Here is a 19,135-nt window from a genome sequence, read left to right on the forward strand (position 1 = left end):
GCATGATTCTAGCATGAATTAGCATGTTACTAGCATGTTTCTAGCATGAATTAGCATGTTACTAGCATGATTCTAGCATGAATTAGCATGTTACTAGCATGATTCTAGCATGAATTAGCATGTTATTAGCATGATTCTAGCATGAATTAGCATGTTACTAGCATGATTCTAGCATGTTACTAACATGTTTCTAGCATGAATTAGCATGTTATTAGCATGTTTCTAGCATGAATTAGCATGTTGTTAGCATGATTCTAGCATGAATTAGCATGTTTCTAGCATGAATTAGCATGTAACTAGCATGATTCTAGCATTAATTAGCATGTAACTAGCATGTTACTAGCATGATTCTAGCATGAGTCAGCTTGTTTCTAGCATGAATTAGCATGTTGTTAGCATGATTCTAGCATGAATTAGCATGTTACTAGCATGACTAGCATGTCACTATCGTGTTGCTAGCACCTTTCTAGCAAGATTAGCATGTCAGTAGGATGTTAAAACTGTTAGCGTGTGTTAGAATAGCTAGTCACAGTCTCTGGGACAGTTGCTAGGGTGCTGAAATTGGTTGCTAGGGAGTGGCTAGTAAGTTTAAAGGTAATCAGTGATTGGCTGCTGGCTAGACTGAGTTGAATGAGGCCAGACTTTAGTCTGTAGGACAGTCTGATGCAGAGTTATGAGCTCACAAAGGTTGACCCAATGTTAAGTAAATGGGAGTCTTTTACAATGGAAGTCTATGGGACAGTTGCTAGGGTGCTGTAAGTGGTTGCTAGGGAGTGGCTAGTAAGTTAAAAAGTCATCAGTTATTGGCTGCTGGCTAGACGGAGTTAAATGAGTCCAGTTAGAAGTCTGTAGGACAGTCTGATGCAGAGTTATGAGCTCACAAAGTTTGACCCAATGTTAAGTCAATGGGACTTTTGGGATTTTTCTGGGTCGTTTTTCGGAAAACCCAAGGTCGGATCAGTTAGAAAAGATATAGCAACCCGAGTCAGACCAGTTTGAAGGTTTGACGAAAGTTTGAAGTATGTAGCTTGAAAGGCCTAGGAGGAGATACACTTAGAAATTAGTCTCAGAAGAAGAAGAAGAAGAAGAAGAAGAAGAAGAAGAAGAATAATAAGTTTAAGATAGATAACAGTATGCTGGCTTTTCAAGCCACCATAATTAATAACAGCCTGAATTAAGAAGGAAAACACGTCTTAGTGCAGTGATAATAAACAACATCAATACTAACAACAACAATAAGAGTAATATAGGAATAATAGTAATAGTAATAGTAGTAGAGCTGCTCGATTATAGAAAAAAAAATCATAATCATGATTATTTTAGTAAATATTGTAATCAAGACTATTTAAAATAATTATGAGAGGGCCATAAGAGGTATTGATGATTGTGAAATTACTTGATCGCTAAAATGTGTAAGTGTAATAGTAACCTTTTTTAAGGAAGAAGAAGAAAATTAGTGAGTTTTTTGATGAATTAAGTGAATGTAGGACTGGATGTGTGCTTGGTGATGCTATTTGAAACATTACATTGATTTATGTATGCTGATGATGTGGTTATATTTTCCTCAAGTAGCGCTGGTTTTCAGTAGCTGTCTAATATTCGAGCAGATTATGGGCAGGGATATGATGTGCAATATATTTAAAAAAAGAGTGTTTACATGACATGTAGAACCAAAGAACATCGAGATTTGATTTTTCCAGCTTTTATTTGTCAGGGCAAGTTTTAAATATTAGTAAAACTGTTAAATAATTAATGCATGCTATTACTGAAGATATGAGTGATGATGATGATATGTACAGGGAACGTCGAAAATGTTATACGCTCAAGCAAATATGCTGGTGAGAAAGTTTTATTTGTGTTCAGTTGTGTTCAACTTATTGCAGTTCTTTATACATAGCTCCTCTGTGGTATAATTTTAAAAAGGAGCTGCATAAGCTGCAGGTTGCATACAATGATAGTATGGGAATTGTTCTTAAAAAACAGATGGTGTAGTGCAAGTGAATTATTCTGTAAGATCCATCAATTCCATTATTTTTGTTTTGATGAGAAATTTGATCTATAAGTTTATCTGTCGATGAATGTCGTCAATTCTCAAAATAGCATTTTAATGCTGTTGATAAACCCTAGGCTTAATGAGGTTCATTTATATATATATATATATATATATATATATATATATATATATATATATATATATATATATATATATAGTGATAATTATACAGTTGAAGTCAGAATTATTAGCCTCCTTTAGCATTTTTTATTCGGTTTTAAATATTTTCCAAATGATGTTTAACAGAGCAAGGAAATTTTCACAGTATGTCTGATAAAATTTTTTCTTCTGGAGAAAGTCTTATTATTTTTATTTTGGCTAGAATAAAAGCAGTTTTAATTTTTTTAAACACTATTTTAAGGTAAAAATTATTAGCCCCTTTAAGATATTTTTTTTCTTCGAAAGTCTACAGAACAAACCATCGTTATACAATAACTTGCCTAGTTAACCTAATTAAACTAGTTCAGCCTTTAAATGTAACTTTAAGCTGTATAGAAGTGTCTTGAAAAATATCTAGTAAAATATTATTTACTGTCATCATGGCAAAGATAAAATAAATAGAAATGAGTTATTAAAAACATTATGAATATTCAGAAATGTGTTGAAAGAAATCTTCTCTCCGTTAAATAGAAATTGGGGGAAAAAAAACAGGGGGGGTAATTATTCAGGGGGGGCTAATAATTCTGACTTCTACTGCATATGTATATATATATGAGATAAAGTAATTTCACATTATCAATTCCATAGAAGAATGAAAAAAGCAGAAGAAAAAAAGAAACCAAACTCGCTTATTTTAATAGATAAATAATATGAAAAAAATAATATGAAGAATTGTAAGAATCAAGCTTAATTTGTTTCTTATTAAAGCTATAAAACTCCTTCAGTCAAGAGCAGTGAGTGATTTTGTCCTTGTCCTTTTTTGTTTGATTAATAACGATGATAAGCAGCAGTCAGCAGCAGGAATATGCTAAACATGCATTTTCATTCTCAACTCTTTATCGTTCATTTCTTACATAACAATGAGGGTTCATCTGAGTACTCACTGAGTTTTGACACACATTTGCATGAATTGAATTGACCATTTAAGTCCACTCTCAGGAATAAAGGTACAAAATCTGTCACTAGGGTGGTACCTTTTAATTTCAAGGTACATTTTTGTTCCTAACAGGTCTTTAAAAGATAAATAATACCATACTATAATACCAAAATTTAATACCTAAAAAGTACAAATGTACACCTCACAGTAACTTAAACTTACAAAAGTCAACCTTGAAGGTACAAAAATGTACACTAAAAAGGTAAGACCCCAATGACAGCTTTTGTCCCTTTATTTCTGAAAGTGTATGTACAGTATGTAGCTTGAGCTAAAAGATGTCATATACTTGTCAATAAGGCTGCACGATATTGGAAAAATCTAACATTTCGATATCTTGTTAGTCTGTGATATATATTGCAATATGAGAACAGTTTCACCAGATGACTTGAATATTTCTATTTGAAAAGATCTTATCCTTTTAGATTGATTGGAATGATTCTGTAGGCGGGTACATCTGCATAAAATCTAATAAACAAATTAAAAGCATGTATAAATACAATAAAGAAAAAAACTGAATTGAAATAAAAAGTTTTCTGAGTCTAACAATATTCAGGTGTATTAACTGAAAAAAAAAAAAAAAAAAAAGTGCAATTCCTTATGCCAAGTGCTTTCACATGCCTCAATCACATACCAATGATAAATTATAATGCAGACTCAACATTGCATATCTTGCAATGTGATTATTGCGAATGTTCACATTGTGATATCGATGCTGAAACACAATATTGCACAGCCCTACAGTACTCTGTCTCTATGGGATTTTTGGGTTAGGATTTAGGATTAGATACAAATTATACCCTCTTGTGTGGTATGGATCACACTTTATTTTGTTGGCCCGTTGAATTTAAGTTACATTGCATCTACTGTACATGCCAACTAATTCTCATTAGATTGTAAGTAGACTGTTAGGTTGGGGTTAGGGTTAGTGTAAGTTGACACTTACTTGCAGTTTCTTATAGTCAGTTAAATGTCTGTTGACGGATCAGTATCAACAGATATTAAGCAGAAAGTCTATTAACACTCAAATGGACCATCAAAATAAAGTGTTACAGTGGTATGTTCTCACTCAGGCTGCAACCCTTTTCAGATGTTGTGAATCCCATATTTATACGGTATAAGTAGAATAATTCTCTCTGGTACAATCAGATGTTGTGAATCCCACATTTATATGTTATAAGTAGAAAAATTCACTCTGGTGCAATCAGATGTTGTTGATCCCATATTTACATGTTATTCAAGAGTTCACACTTAGCTGATGATTGATAATAAAGCTTGTTTGGCATACTGTCACAGGAGAGAGCCCTGAGCTTATAAGATCCTCGAGCCCTGGGCTCCCTCCCGTTGCAGGGCGAGAGGGGAGTTTGAGCTCAGGTAGATCTCGATGACTGAGGAGAGGTGTACTCAGAGCTTGGCTAAAAATATTTTGGATTAACTATTTAGGGTGCTTGTTTTTGAACTGTGGGAGGAAACCGGAGGACCTGGGGAAAACCCACGCGAGCACGAAGAGAACGAGCAAAACTCAGCACAGAAATGTCACCTGGTTTGGAAGGGAATTTAAACCAGGGACATTCTTGCTGTGAGACAACAGTGCTAATCACTGGCCACTGTGTCGCCTGTTTAAAAGGAGGGAAAGTAGGGTTGGGTGGGGTGGGGGGGTGACAATAGTTAGAACAGCAAGCATTGAGCTGAAATATACACAGATTAATCAAAAATGCATTTTTACTGAGTTTTTTTTGCCTTGTTTTCTAGTTTCTAAAAAAGCATTTTCTAGACAATCACTATTATAAAATAATATTTAAAAAATATATTTTTTAACATAATCTGCCAATGAGGTAAACTAAATAAACGTATTTCTCCTTTTGACATAAGATTATTTTGCTTACCTCATTAGCAGATTATTTTGCTTGTTTTAGGAAAAACCTCCTTAATTTTGGCATAATATTTCTTAAATCAAGACAATATTTTTTGCTTGTCCACAAAATGCTTCTTGATTAAAGAATTTTTAGATATTTAGACTAGAAACATGACAGAAAATATACTTAAGAAAAGCATTTTTGCAGTATATTATTTAAAAATAAGAACAAATAAAACATTTATCCTTCCGAAGTGACACCATCTAATAGTGGAGGAAGGTCACATGACTGCGAGCAGCGTCTCCTCGTCGCTGTGATTGGCTGATTACAGTCAATGAGATAATGCCTGGCTATCATGTTCACAAAGCGGCCTGAATGGGTCAAAGAGGCAGCAATGGACGGGCTAATTACACAGTAAACAACTCACCCACTTTCAGTATTGTCTGAAACTAGGAGAACCCGAAATGATCTGTGAGTGGGCCGCTTTTAACAACCACTCAGGTCGGTCAAATTGAAGGTTCACCTCTGCGTCTGTGACCGTCATTACACCCGTGCTGTTTACTGAGAATCTGATGACTAATGTCCCGAAAAGAAGGTGACAATTAATAACACCAGTCATAACAAATCTGTGAGAAGGAGAAACTGTTCAAATGCTACTGTATTGTTGTAATTAGAAAGTTTTTTGTTTAAATCCTAAATGTTTCTTAAATAAAACAAGTTTTGTTATTACATTAAACATTAAGTCATATTTATTAACTGATTAGATAACTCTTCATTGTTAATTCCAAACAAATATTCATTTTTGGAACTGAAAACTGTTAAATATGTATTAATCAGTGATGAGAATAACAACGCTATGAATAAACGGCATTACTAAAGGCGATACTTTTTTCAGTAACGAGTAATCAAATGAATGACTATTTCCCCCGTACAACGTCATTACCATTACTGATAATAAAATGTGCGTTAGTATAATTGAGAATACTGAAGCGGTTTTCATGTGAACAGAGTCTCTCTCAGCCATAGCACCTCTCTTTCTCTGGGGTGTGTGTACGTGTGACTGTGTCTGAAATCGCATACTTCCATACTATATACAGTAGTATGGTAAAAACAGTATGCAAGCTGAGTAGTAGGGGTGTCAAAATTAATTGTTTCTTCAGTGCACCGTGATGCAGACGCGGAAAATTCGGTATCGGTTCAGTAATAATCATAACCGGTTATTATGTACTGACATAATTTATCTCATATGCGCTATGTAGCCGTAGCTTACTATGGCAAGGGAGGCGAGCGCAAGTCTTTACAACGCTCCAACTACTTAAAAATGCAGAAACTGCACAATTTCACTGCGTGTTTGTTTGCTGGATCAGTCTTTCACTGACACTTACAGCAGAAGCCCCTATTTCACTGGGATTGAGAAAATGAAAGCAAACTCCATTTCTCTCTCTCACTGTGACCTATTTGACCTGCTGGCGTGACGTTTCCTCTCCTCGTGGCTGTTACAGCAATACTTGTGGATCAAGACACGATCGAGCACGTGTCTGCAGGGCGAGTTGTCTCCATTGCGTCTATCATGAATCAGCTGTGATCGGCGCTGCCGTTTATCAGTGTCACTCATCGGTGAACAGCACCAGAGCGCTAGAGCCAATCACAGCCCTTTCTGTTGAGCACTTGACCAATAATAAGGTCGTAAGAAAGAACTCGCTAGACAAGGCTCAGAAAGCGAATGGGATATTTATATTTGTTTATTTGTTATAAATGCTCATGTTGTTCTGTGCATGTACTTGACTTTTTAAAGGTACAGTTCTCACTGTTTGTATTAAAGGACAAAATTGTATTACAAATAGTATATAAATATAAAGCTATTTATACATTTTAATACAAGAATTGCTGTGCTGTGAAGAAAATATAAAACTGTGTATGGAAAGCATCATCAATGCACCATGATGCACTGAGATATCGAATTGAACAAATCAATGGAATGATAATTGTAACCAAACAGAATCATGAGACCAGTGTAGGTTCACATGCCGCCACAAGATTAGTGGTTATGCAGGTGATAACGTGAGCTCTGCTACAAAAGGAGAAGACGAAGCCACAACAACAAAGCAAATAAAACTTTTTTTCTCCACTGCAAACACTTATTACTCATACAGAATTAAACAAAATAATATCTAGATATATAGTTGAGGACATGCTGCCGTTACCACTCACATTGTCCCACAAAAGCATTAAAAAAGCGTACATTAGTGTACAATGTTTTAAATGTGTTTTATAGCCATTTGACTATTAGATTTTTTTAAAGTAATGCAATAGTTACTTTCCCTGGTAATTAGTTACTTTTATAATTATGTAACTCAGTTACTATTTGTGACAAGTAACTAGTAATTATAACTAATTACTCTTTTAAAGGAACGTGCCCAACACTGGTATTAGTATAGATTGCAATAGTACTGTCGCAAATTAGCTTTGTTTTGTTTGATCAAATTGTTTTTAGAATTTTCTTAAACTATTAAACAATAAACTCTTTGCATACCATGTTGCTATAATGTTTGCAATGTACTGAATAATTTCTGAGGTATTATTTTCTACATATTTGGTCTATTTAAAAGCTGAAAAGAGAAATAAATAAATTTCTAAAACATTAATAATGGAACAAATGCTTTTAGACCTTAAATACATATCATTTATGTATTTATTATTTATCATTTTTATGAGATTAATTTGACATGTTTGATCATTGGTCATTTTCATCCCAGCTATAAAACTGCAAAGTACTATACCTTAAGGTGTCAAAATACTTACTATCAGTGGCAATTTGGCAAAATTTTCAACCTTTTCTCCATATTTTTCACACTTTTGGGACTTTATGTATACCTATTGACAAACCTTTGCAGTACTTTTTTAGAATACTTTGTATTTTTAAGTTTTATAAACTTTGCTTTTGAGTAATCATGACATTTAGTGAACACAACAGTAACATTACAGTAGCAATCAAAAAATCTGGACTGTTCTTGATTACTGATTAACTTTCGATATTCTTTAAATGTTGACAAATATTGTTTATCTTATTCTGTGTTACAAAATAGCTTACTGGACTGAGAAAAAAAGAGTACAGGTATTGAATGTGTTATTAGGGCAAAATAAATAAATAAATAAATAAATAAATAAACAAACAAACAAACAAACAAACAAACAAACAAACAAACAAACAAACAAACAAATAAATAAATAAATAAATAAATAAATAAATAAATAAATAAATACATACATACATCTTACTGACCATGTACTCTTGCTACTCTTGTACTGTGCAGAATTTAACATGAACCTACATGAAGATTGGAAAAATTATAATATTTTTCTCATTGTCAGTTCATGCTAGCTCCTGTGGCCACTATCGGAAACTTACTGTAAAATGTTCCTAAGATTTTATATTGCATGTTGTTTGTGGAAAGTAAACGCTGTTTCACATCCAGAAATCCACCACAAGCTCATGCACTCACACTGACCACAGAGATTATATGGGAAATCCACTGCGCTCTATCCAAACACTGATGAAAACAATCTATTACTATACAGTAAAAAAGGAACTGATTAGTTATCGTTTACTCCAACAAACACACAAAGACCAGACCCGGGGAAGAATCACAGTCTGAGCCTCTTTTGTTTGCAGATGAAGAATCACTTGTGAGGAATGAGTTGGATCTAAAAACAGCACCAGTCAGATGAGGTCATTGCTTTGGATGTCGGTAAAGTTTTGCTTTCTCTCACTAGTCTCGGAAAGTGAGGGAAAAAGATAGAGAGAGAGAGAGAGAGAGAGAGAGAGAGAGAGAGAGAGGCAGGGGGGAAAATAATGGCTTTTCCAGATGTGGTTTTGCTCCCTTCTGCTCTGGCACTAAAACAGAAATCTGAACACTAAGGCAAGAGAGGCAATGAAAATCTGGCCGCTGTCTCGCAAGAAAGCTCACATTTTCCTTCAAATCAGTGAAACAGTCTGTCTGTTGAACAAATAGCCTAATTATGAGATACAACAGGAGATTCGTTAAAAGAAACGAGCAAACTGTTGTGCTTTTGCACTTGTGTATTAAACTTGTAAATTTTTTGTAAAACCTGCAATTCACTGATTTGTAAACAGCTTTCAAACATGAAGAAATGAAAGAAATGAAAGGGTAAAGGTGCTTGTACAGTAGGTGAAACTATTCATCCAACATAACCCAGCAGGCACAGGACGTCAGCATGACATCAGATTGACGTTTTATCACAACGTTGTGGGACGTTGCAGTTTGTTTGGAAATGAAAATTGGGTTGACGTCAAAACCCAACGTCATGCTGACGTCAACGTCCAATGATGTTGTGTGAACATTACCAATATGACATCTATCAGACGTTGGTACTGTATTTGGTTAGTTTCCAACGCAACCTAAAAACAACAAAACATCAACGTCTAATGATGTTACAGTTTGAAGTTGTGTGGACGTTACCACTATGACATCTATCAGACGTTGGATTTTGGTTAGTTTCCAACACAACCTAAAAACAACAAAACATCAAAGTCTAGTGATGTTAGAGCTTGACGTTGTTTGAACGTTACCAATATGACATCTATCAGACGTTGGATTTTGGTTGCCATACCTGACAAATAAACGTCAGTTTTTGACATCAATATGACGTTGGTTTAAGATGTTGGCTTTACGTTGGATTTTGGTCATTTTCCAACACAACCTAAAAACAACCAAATATCAACATCATTTCACTCCGTTACTGGACGACAAAATAACGTTGTCCATAGATGCTTGTGACCTAAATCTAACTTAATATTAGTGTCTTATGACATTGTGTGTCTGCTGGGAAGGTTTGGGGTTTTCGGGGGACTAGACAGCCAGTACAAAACATTTGTACAAAACAGCGCTGACTTCTCGATGACATCACAAACAAAGTTTAAAAAAAGGGCAGCGATTGGTCGGATTGTGACATCTAGGTTGACAAAACCACAAAATCTGACCAAGTGACCTAATTTTTTGTACAGCTCTAAACTAAAACTGAACATTTCAACAATTATGAACATAATAACAACATATTTAATGCTGATGATACACAGGGCAACTTTTTGAGCAACGCTGCTGGGCAACTTTGGAAAATGATGCCATAAATAGGGTAACTAATTAGGGCAATGGGCAATAGATATAATACTTAATACTTACTTCTTAAATGTGACTTTGTGAAATTGCCCAGCAACATCGCCCAAAAAGCTGCCCTGTGTATCATCAGCATAAGAGGCAAGAAGCCACCCAGTATCTTCCAAGCCATCATGTGTTTGCTGTAGAATGAGATCTTCAAAAGATGCAACAAAAATACTAAATGTAATATATGAATTATGTATTTAGTTGAATAATTAAAAAATCCCAGTCAATGAGATGCACTTGGATACTATGTAATGCTGTATCATCTTATAAATTATACATAGCCCTATACATTGAAGAGATAATTTCAATAACAAGTAACAATTTACATTGAAATATTTCACTCGACCGACCTATAACTGTCCTGCAATGCATTATCTAATAACCCCACACAATGCAATTATTAAATGATTGAATTATTCAATGGAAGAATTAACATGAATAAATGAATGAAAAAATGAGTGAAAGAATGAATGAATAAATGAACGAATGAATGAATGATGAACGAATGAATGAATGGATGAATGGATGAACGAATGAATGAATTAATTAATTAATAAATGAATGGATGAACGAACGAACGAATGGATGAATGAATGAATGAATGAATGGATGAATGGACTTAATTAATAAATACCAGAAACAACACCATGTGGTAGCTTTAAAAATTCAATGAAAGATTGAATGAATAAATGAATGGATGAATGAATGAATGAATGAATGAATGAATGAATGGATGAATGGACTTAATTAATAAATACCAGAAACAACACCATGTGGTCGCTTTAAAAATTCAATGAAAGAGTGAGTGAATGAATGAATGAATGAAAGAATGAATGAATGAATGAATGGACTTAATTATTAAATACCAGAAACAACACCATGTGGTAGCTTTAAAAAGGCAATGAAAGAGTGAATGAATGAATGAATGAATGAATAAATGAATAAACCAACATTTATATAATTCATTCATAGATTGCTCATTTCTTTCATTCGTTAGTTTCATTTATTCATTCATTCATTCATTCATTCATTCATTCAATTAAATATCAAGACATCTGAAGCCAATTAATAACTAATAGCCAAAAAAAAAAAAAAATGACAGATAATATTTTGCTCACAACACGACGGTATACACAATAATGCCATAACTTTAACTTTTGGATCAAACCATTGATCTTACAAACCAAAAGTCCGCATTGATATCTCGTTGCTATGCAGAAGTACCATTTTGGGATGGGAAAATGCTCTTTATTAAATATTTTTTAAAAACCTAGAGGGAAAACCGCGCCAAACTAAACTCGGCGAGAGCACTTTGTACCCCAAGCTGGTAAAATAACACAAAGCTGGTCAATTATTCATGGAAATGCCCTGAAACATATGAAATATTAAGGGCGAGCTACAGCACTGATGTCCTTGGAGGGCAGATCACGGAGGGCAGCTCAATCCACAACACAATCTGAAAAAAAAGGCTGATCCATGACGAGCAAATGCCATCAAGAAGAGAGTCAGAGACAGATATAGATGAGCGAGCGCTGCTTACTGTGGCTGTGCCGGAGACGGCCTGTATGCTGTTGTCTGGTCCACTGGGCTCGCTGTGCGTTTGGGCAGGGGTGTACATGTTCAGCGTGTGCTCTGCCACAGAGGTCTGGCCCGGGTAGTCTGGGGTCGGGTGAGGGTGGGATGGCGTGTACTCAGCAGGAATGCCGTTCTGAGGGGGAGCGAACTGGGCCGATGGGAAAGGCTGGGCCATGGTTTCTGGGGGTGCTGGGGCGTCTTGATTACCCTGAAAAAAACAACATTTCAAAAATGGTCAAAATGACTGCCTGGGTAGTTCTAGTGGTAAATGTTGCAATTGAAAATACGTTAAAGACAGTAGTGCTATTATATGGCAGATATTTTGTTTAGAATATCTAGTATAATTCATTTTTGGTTTTGACTTTGCGCCTAGATCGTTAAAATAGAGCCTTTAGATTCAATGTTTATTGTTTATTTCCAGACGTTATTTACTAGATCTGCCTTCTCGATGACATCAAGAACATAGTTTACAAAAAGAGCAGTGATTGGTTGGATTGTTACATCTAGGTTGGCATGATTCACACGCACAACACACCAAGAATTAGTGGAATTCAAAACCACAAAATCTGACCAAGTGACCAAAACTAAAACTAAACAATTAAAAAATTATGAAAATAATAAAAATTAATTTCAAAAGTGGTCAAAATGACTGCCTCGGGAGCTCTAGTGCTAAATGTTGCAATTGAAACTACGTTAAAGACAATAGCGCTGAATATTTGTGCTATTATATGGCAGATATTTTGTTTACAATCTAGTATAACAAATTTTTAATTTTGACTTCGCGCCTAGATTGTTCCCTTAGAATCAGTGTTTATTGTTTATTTCTAGACGTTATTTATAAGCTCTGCCTTCTCGATGACATCACAAACATAGTTTAAAAAAAATGGCAGCAATTGGTCGAATTGTTACATCTGTTGGCATGATTCACATGCACAAAGCACCAATTTAGAATTTAGAAGCAAAACCACAAAATCTGACCCAGTGACCAAAATTTTTGTACAGCACTAAACTAAAACTGAACAATTCAAAAATTATAAAAATAATTTAAAAAAAAAATCTAAATTGGTCAAATGACTGCCTCGGTAGTTATAGTGTCAAACCGCCGAAGACTTGCTTTCGATTATTTTGTTTTCAGTTAGGTAGTAAAAGGGTTATACTGAGTTATTTTGACTTTTGGTTTTGTTCTTTTCTTTTCTTTCAGCGCCACTTTTGTTCTCTTCCCTGCTGGGTTTACTGTTTTTGTTTTATTTTGTTATCCTAAATTGTATAAAATTTGCCTTTTGTGCTTATTTGTTGTTCTCTATATTATTCTTCTTTATTATTGCTATTTTCTGTTTATCTCTGATTTTTGTATAATAAATTATTGTCTTTTTGGCAGTACTTTGGTTGATGCACAGTTTTCTTCTTCTCCCATATTACACCAAAATTGTCTCAATATAAATGTTACTTACTTCAGTCCCTAGTCTAATATAAAGAAGTCGTAACAGTTGCAACTGAAAATACTTTAAAGACAATAGCGCTGAATATTTGTGTATTACAAATATATATGTAATATGTATTACAATATACAATCTAGTATAATTGGTTGTTCCTTTTGAAGCCTTTCTAAGGTGTTTAGCTTCATTTAGTCCATGGGATTTGCTCAGATTTACATAAACACTGACAAATATTTTCCTTTGCATTTGTTAAAAAGTTCCACATACAAATCACATTGCTGTCAAAACAATCTTCTTTCACACAGATCCACGGAAATAATAAAAATGCTAAAAATGATATGCAAGCCAGTCACTTTCAGTCCTGTAGTTCACCATAATTGTTTTGGTTGTCAAGTACTCATGCATGACTTTTTTTTTTACAGAAAAAAACACACACTTCTAGATTAAGGGGGTGTGATATTAAAGGATATATTTCAGGTTTTCCTTTTCTTTTTACTAATGCATGACATCGCACAAACTTTTCAATTTGCAGTTCACACAATAACAACAGCATTTTCAAATACTTCAAAAGTAAGCATTTTATGGCTCATAACTAGTGCCAGACAGAATCTGTGGACTTTTTGGCTATTTCTGCGGAGAATTTTGTAAAAACTCTGCTGATTTATACAGAATTATTTTGGGAGTATCATAACTAAACTAACTAACTTAATATTTGAAATAAAAAATAAAACATTTTAAATTTTATTTAATGTTTACAATGCAAAATCCATCTAGATCCACTTATTTGGTAAACAAAGCAAGTCTCTCATATCATATATCTACTAAAATACAGAAAATACTACTTTAGAAAAACTGTATTGTAAATAAATCATAAGAACACTTTCATATTAGTCAATAATATTACTGAAATTAATTTAAAAACTGAATAAATATAAATTTACACACATTTACACAAGAAAATAAATCGCCTCAATGATGGGCCTAGTCATAACTCAAATAACTGGACAAAATGTATACAATAGTGTGGACTACAAGACAGTCTTTGGCTTTATACATCAAACATGCATAATATAAGGGGTTGTCTGCATACTTTTGATTCATAAATGCCCTCTACACACACACACAAACCAAATGCTTCATCTGGCATCAGTCGTGCCCTCTGTGTGTTAAACCATTAGTGAAGCTCACGCTCGGCTTCAAACACAAGTTCACCCATACAGCTGTGCCAATTAAATTACAGTGTTAGCATGCACCGGACCGACAACAAATGAACAAGCACACCCACGAACAAACAACACACATCAGACCTTTATCTCAGGAAGAGCTTTCTTATTTGATCAGGACCAATTCATCCACCTCCCAGCACCCGGATTATCCACTTATGCATGGAGACGTCGCTCCACCCCACACACCAAATCAACACTAAACCGCCACTTTGCATGCTGCACTCGAGAGACCAAAAAAAAAACAACAAAAAAAAAACTGGCTAAATTAGCACTCGCTATCAATAAACAATGGCAGATTAGCAGAATGAAAACACACGCACACACACAGAGAAGGATTGAGATAATGGGGAAGTTTGATGAAGAATACATTCATCAAACAGCTGTGTGTGGATTTGATGTGGATGCTATTTGTGTATACTTCAGGTGCTGGCAGATTTCTTTGTATGGTTTTGTATAAGTAGATGGTGTGTTTTGTTCTGTCGTCCATCTGAACAAACGTTTTGCTTAAAGGTCAGTCTTATTTTAGTTGATCTGAACTACGTTAGAGTATTTATAAATATTATTTCATGTGTTTATGTGTTTTCATTTGAACATTCATTTTATGAATTTACTTGTGATCTGTTTATGTTTCTCATCCATTTTAATCAGGTAAAACTCTTTTATTTTATTGTTTTTATCTATAAATTTAACTAGTATTTTATACATTAAATTCATGACATTTTCTATTTTATATATATATATATATATATATATATATATATATATATATATATATATATATATATATATATATATATATATATATATATTTATTTTTTTATATAGTCTTAGTTGAGTGTTGACTTAGCTTAGTGTTCTGCCAACAACACTGGCAGAATATGCGTTTTTGACTTGATTTTTGGTAATGTAAAGAAAGAATTTGCTTATTTCATCTTCAATATTTCAGGATTTTAGGAACATCTTTGGAGAAAAATCTATAAATACCAAAACAAAAAGACATTAAAGATATATATAAGCAGCGTTGGTCAATAACGCATTAATGAGAAGTAATGTAACAGCATTACTTCTGACAGTAACTAATACTGTAACACATTACTTTTAAAATATAGTAACTCCGTTACCATTACAATATGATGCTTTTGTCTGTTACTTGGTAAATTCATTAATTTGGATGCAGTCTAGCTCATATCTTCTTGTTTACAGCAGCAACGCATTGTGGGATTAGTGAAGACGCGTTGTGTACAAGGTGCCAGACTGGACTAAAAGTAAAGCGAAAGCAGAGAGACTGGGTGCGTGCGAGGTAGGCCGAGTGTGCACGTGAGAGAGACCTATTGCGAGAGGTAGGCCGAGTGTGTGTGCGTGAGAGAGTGAGATTATTAATATTACTATTATTACATTACTATTACTAATACTACTATGTTTGTTGTTTTAAATAAATAAGCACACATTTGTTATCTGTATAACAAAATTGACTAGTTTAGTAGGCACAGAGACACATTTCTGATATATATTCAGAACACGTTATTTAAATGTATAGTGTTGTATTGCTCAGAAAAATGTTGTGATTTATTTTTTCATCGTTTCACATATTTTTATAGCTGTTATAAAACAGCAGATTTTGCACTTTGAATATACAGAGCTTACTTTTCAACACCACATTTCATTTGTGGATAGTTTGAAAATTGCTCATAGATTTTATTTTTGAGCAGCTGTTATGTTTTTGTTTTGTTTAAAATGCATAAAGCGTATGGTTGTCTATAATAGCAGTTTTTTTTTTGGTGCTGAGTTTCATCAAATTGATTCTGAATGATAATTCAGATGACTTTCATTTATTTATTTCATAGAGGTTTAGTGTTTGTTGTTTATAGTCACTATTTTCAAATTCAAGTAGTGAAGGAACACGTTAAAAGGGTTATTATACACTTTTATGACGCTGAAGTAACTTTAGTAAACTTTTTTGTTTCTGAAAATATTATTCTGCTGCTTTATAACCTTGTGATATTTTCACTTTTTGTGCTGTTGGTCTGACTTAAATAAATGATTGTTTTAAAAATAACTTTTTATTTAAGTCTGTCTTGTGTTTTAGTTGTGAGAATGCAAATTAATTAAAACTGTGAAGCTGGTCAACAGTGTATTCTCCATGCAGCACTGAAGTGACGTTATAAAGGCATTAATGGAAGCATTAAGTTACTTTTAACAGAAAAGCATTACTTTTTGGTCTAAGTAATTGATAAAGTAATTAAGTTCCTTTTATATGAAGTAACTAGTAACTTTAACTACTTACTATTTTCAGTAACTAGCACAACTCTGTATATAAGTATTGAACACGTCACCATTTTTCTCAGAAAACATATTTAAGGTGCTGTTGATTGTATTTTTACCAGATGTTGGTAATAACCAAAGAAATCCATATATGAAAAGACAACAAATCTAATTAGTTTACAAATTAAGTTATGTGTAATAAAATGAAATGACACAAGGGGAAATGTATTGAACACATGAAGAATGGGAGGTGTAAAAAGGAAATGAAAGCCCAAACAGCAGCTGAAATCCCTCAGTTGTTTTTCAGCAACCCTCTGCCCTTCGTCAGTGTAAATTAATATAAATTAATATCATCTGTTTCAGTCCAACATCTACATTACCAGGATGATGAAGATGAAATCAGAGTGGACATTTCAGCAAGAAAATTATCTAATTTGTTATTTTTTTTACAGGAAACTCACTTCATACATAAACACACACACACACACACACACACACACACACACATATTCTCTGTGCCAAACCAGGATTTATGTAGGCAGAGATATCCCATCACCCACAGGCCTGTCGAGAACACACTCTGACACGGGACAACTGTACACACTAAACTAAATGGAAAAACTCTCTCCCACCACTTTCTCTCCTCTGACTATAATGCCACACTACAAAAACACCCCCTACGTATAAAGCGTAGGATAAAAGGAGAGAAAGTCCATCATTCTATCCGTGATTTAAAGCAACATCTCAGCCTAAAATTAAAACCTGTCATCATTTACTCACCCTATTGCTGTTCCAAATCTGACTTTCTACAATAGCTTTGTGAGAGGAACAGACTGATATGTTATTAACTCATTTAAAAGCTCAACATTGGCTCCAATTAATCCATTAACGAAGAGTCAAATCTGTCAAACAATCACTTGATCGCTTTTTCTTCTGCTACTGTAAACTGAACTAATTAATATTTGTAAATCAGACTTGATCATGTTTATCATGTGATCATTTGTGTGCAATGAAAAAAAAAACTGATGAGGAATAAAAAAACTATTGAAATTGACACTATTTCTTTCACAAAGTTATCATTAATTATAAGGTTTGTATTGTAAATTAAGAATAAATATAGGCCACATACACTCTTTACGGTTTCAGGAGTGACAAAAACATTTAAAATCATATCAATATTTGGAGTCTTGCATATTTGATACATGCTATTTTTGACCAAAGTTACATCATAGTGACCGAGAAATCATTATGGTTAGTAATTTTAACTAAACCACAGTAAACAGAGGCATTTTGTTTATGTTTGTAGGGCTGCTTTCTAGTGCGTGACGTTGAAGTGTTGCCATGTCCACTCATTAGAAGTGATTTTACAGTTTACGAAACTAATAATGTTGGCAGTGCACATTTCAATATATTTATTTATGGGGCTTATTTACTAAAATACAGAGTTTTTATTTACGTTTATGATGGAATTATTCTGTTTGCTGTTTTTTTCTTTTCTTTTCTTTTCAAGATTCAAGCCATAACAGACCCTTTGTACCTTTATTTCTGAAATAATATCCAAATTTAGCTTGAGTGTGTCTTCAGTAGCCACTGATACCATACATGGCCCACATTTATGGTACTTTTACTGTACTTCTGGATCCTTTTTGAATGAATAGTTCACCCAAAATTGAAAATCGACTCATTATTTATTTGTCCTAACCTTCATGAGTTTCTTTATTCTGAAAATATCTTCTATTGTGTTTAAGAGAAGAAAGAAACTACCAAAGGTTTGAATCATGCAAAGGTTGAGTAAATGATGACAGAATTTTCATTTTTTGGGTGAATTATCCCTTTGAGGCTTGACAGCTGCTATTCCCATTCACTGCTCTAACAACTGAACATGTTGCTGCTGATGATCAAGAATACAATCAAGTTTCACGTTTTCAAGTTTACATAATTTATATAGCATGGTTAAAACAGCCACAAGACTGATGACCAAAGTACTTTACAGTATCATAAAACTAAAAATACAAAAGATGGAGAGAAAATAGAAACACAAATAAGACATAAAACCAACGAAAATAAAATTCCTAATAGGCCAATGAAAACAAGTGGGTACACTTGTAAAAAGCAATTAGTTGACTTTACTTTAAATAATTGAGTAAACCCATTTCCTCAAACGTTTTAAGTATATGAACTATGTGTGAAATTATAAGAATTAAGTTAAGTAAATGTAACACCACAGAATTACTTTATTTTTTAATGACTTTTAAAGGGCACCTATGCTGAAAATTTTGTTTTGTAAGCTGTTTGGACAGAACTGTGTATGTATAGTGTGTCCACTGACATATTAAAGTGATATAAAGTGACATTAAGTCTCTTTTTTTTTCTTTTTTTTTTTTTTTTTTAATTTCTTGACGTAAAAAAGGATCCAAATCCCTCCCATTTTAAGGCCGACCGCAATGTGAT

The 19,135-nt window shown here is 33.7% G+C and overlaps 1 protein-coding gene across 2 annotated transcripts in view; it reads right to left on the reverse strand.

Annotated features, from left to right (window-relative positions):
• The window catches only part of rbfox1 (RNA binding fox-1 homolog 1), a 263,123-nt gene that overhangs the window by 105,969 nt on the left and 138,019 nt on the right, over nucleotides 1-19,135 (reverse strand). For both annotated transcript variants that reach the window (XM_056453542.1, XM_056453543.1), the window contains exon 2: nucleotides 11,726-11,968. In XM_056453542.1, coding sequence (XP_056309517.1) covers nucleotides 11,726-11,968 — 243 coding nt within the window. The remainder of the gene's footprint in view (nucleotides 1-11,725; nucleotides 11,969-19,135) is intronic.

This window comes from Danio aesculapii, chromosome 3 (genome assembly GCF_903798145.1).
Source record: "Danio aesculapii chromosome 3, fDanAes4.1, whole genome shotgun sequence".
In the NCBI taxonomy this organism is placed as follows: Eukaryota; Metazoa; Chordata; class Actinopteri; order Cypriniformes; family Danionidae; genus Danio; species Danio aesculapii.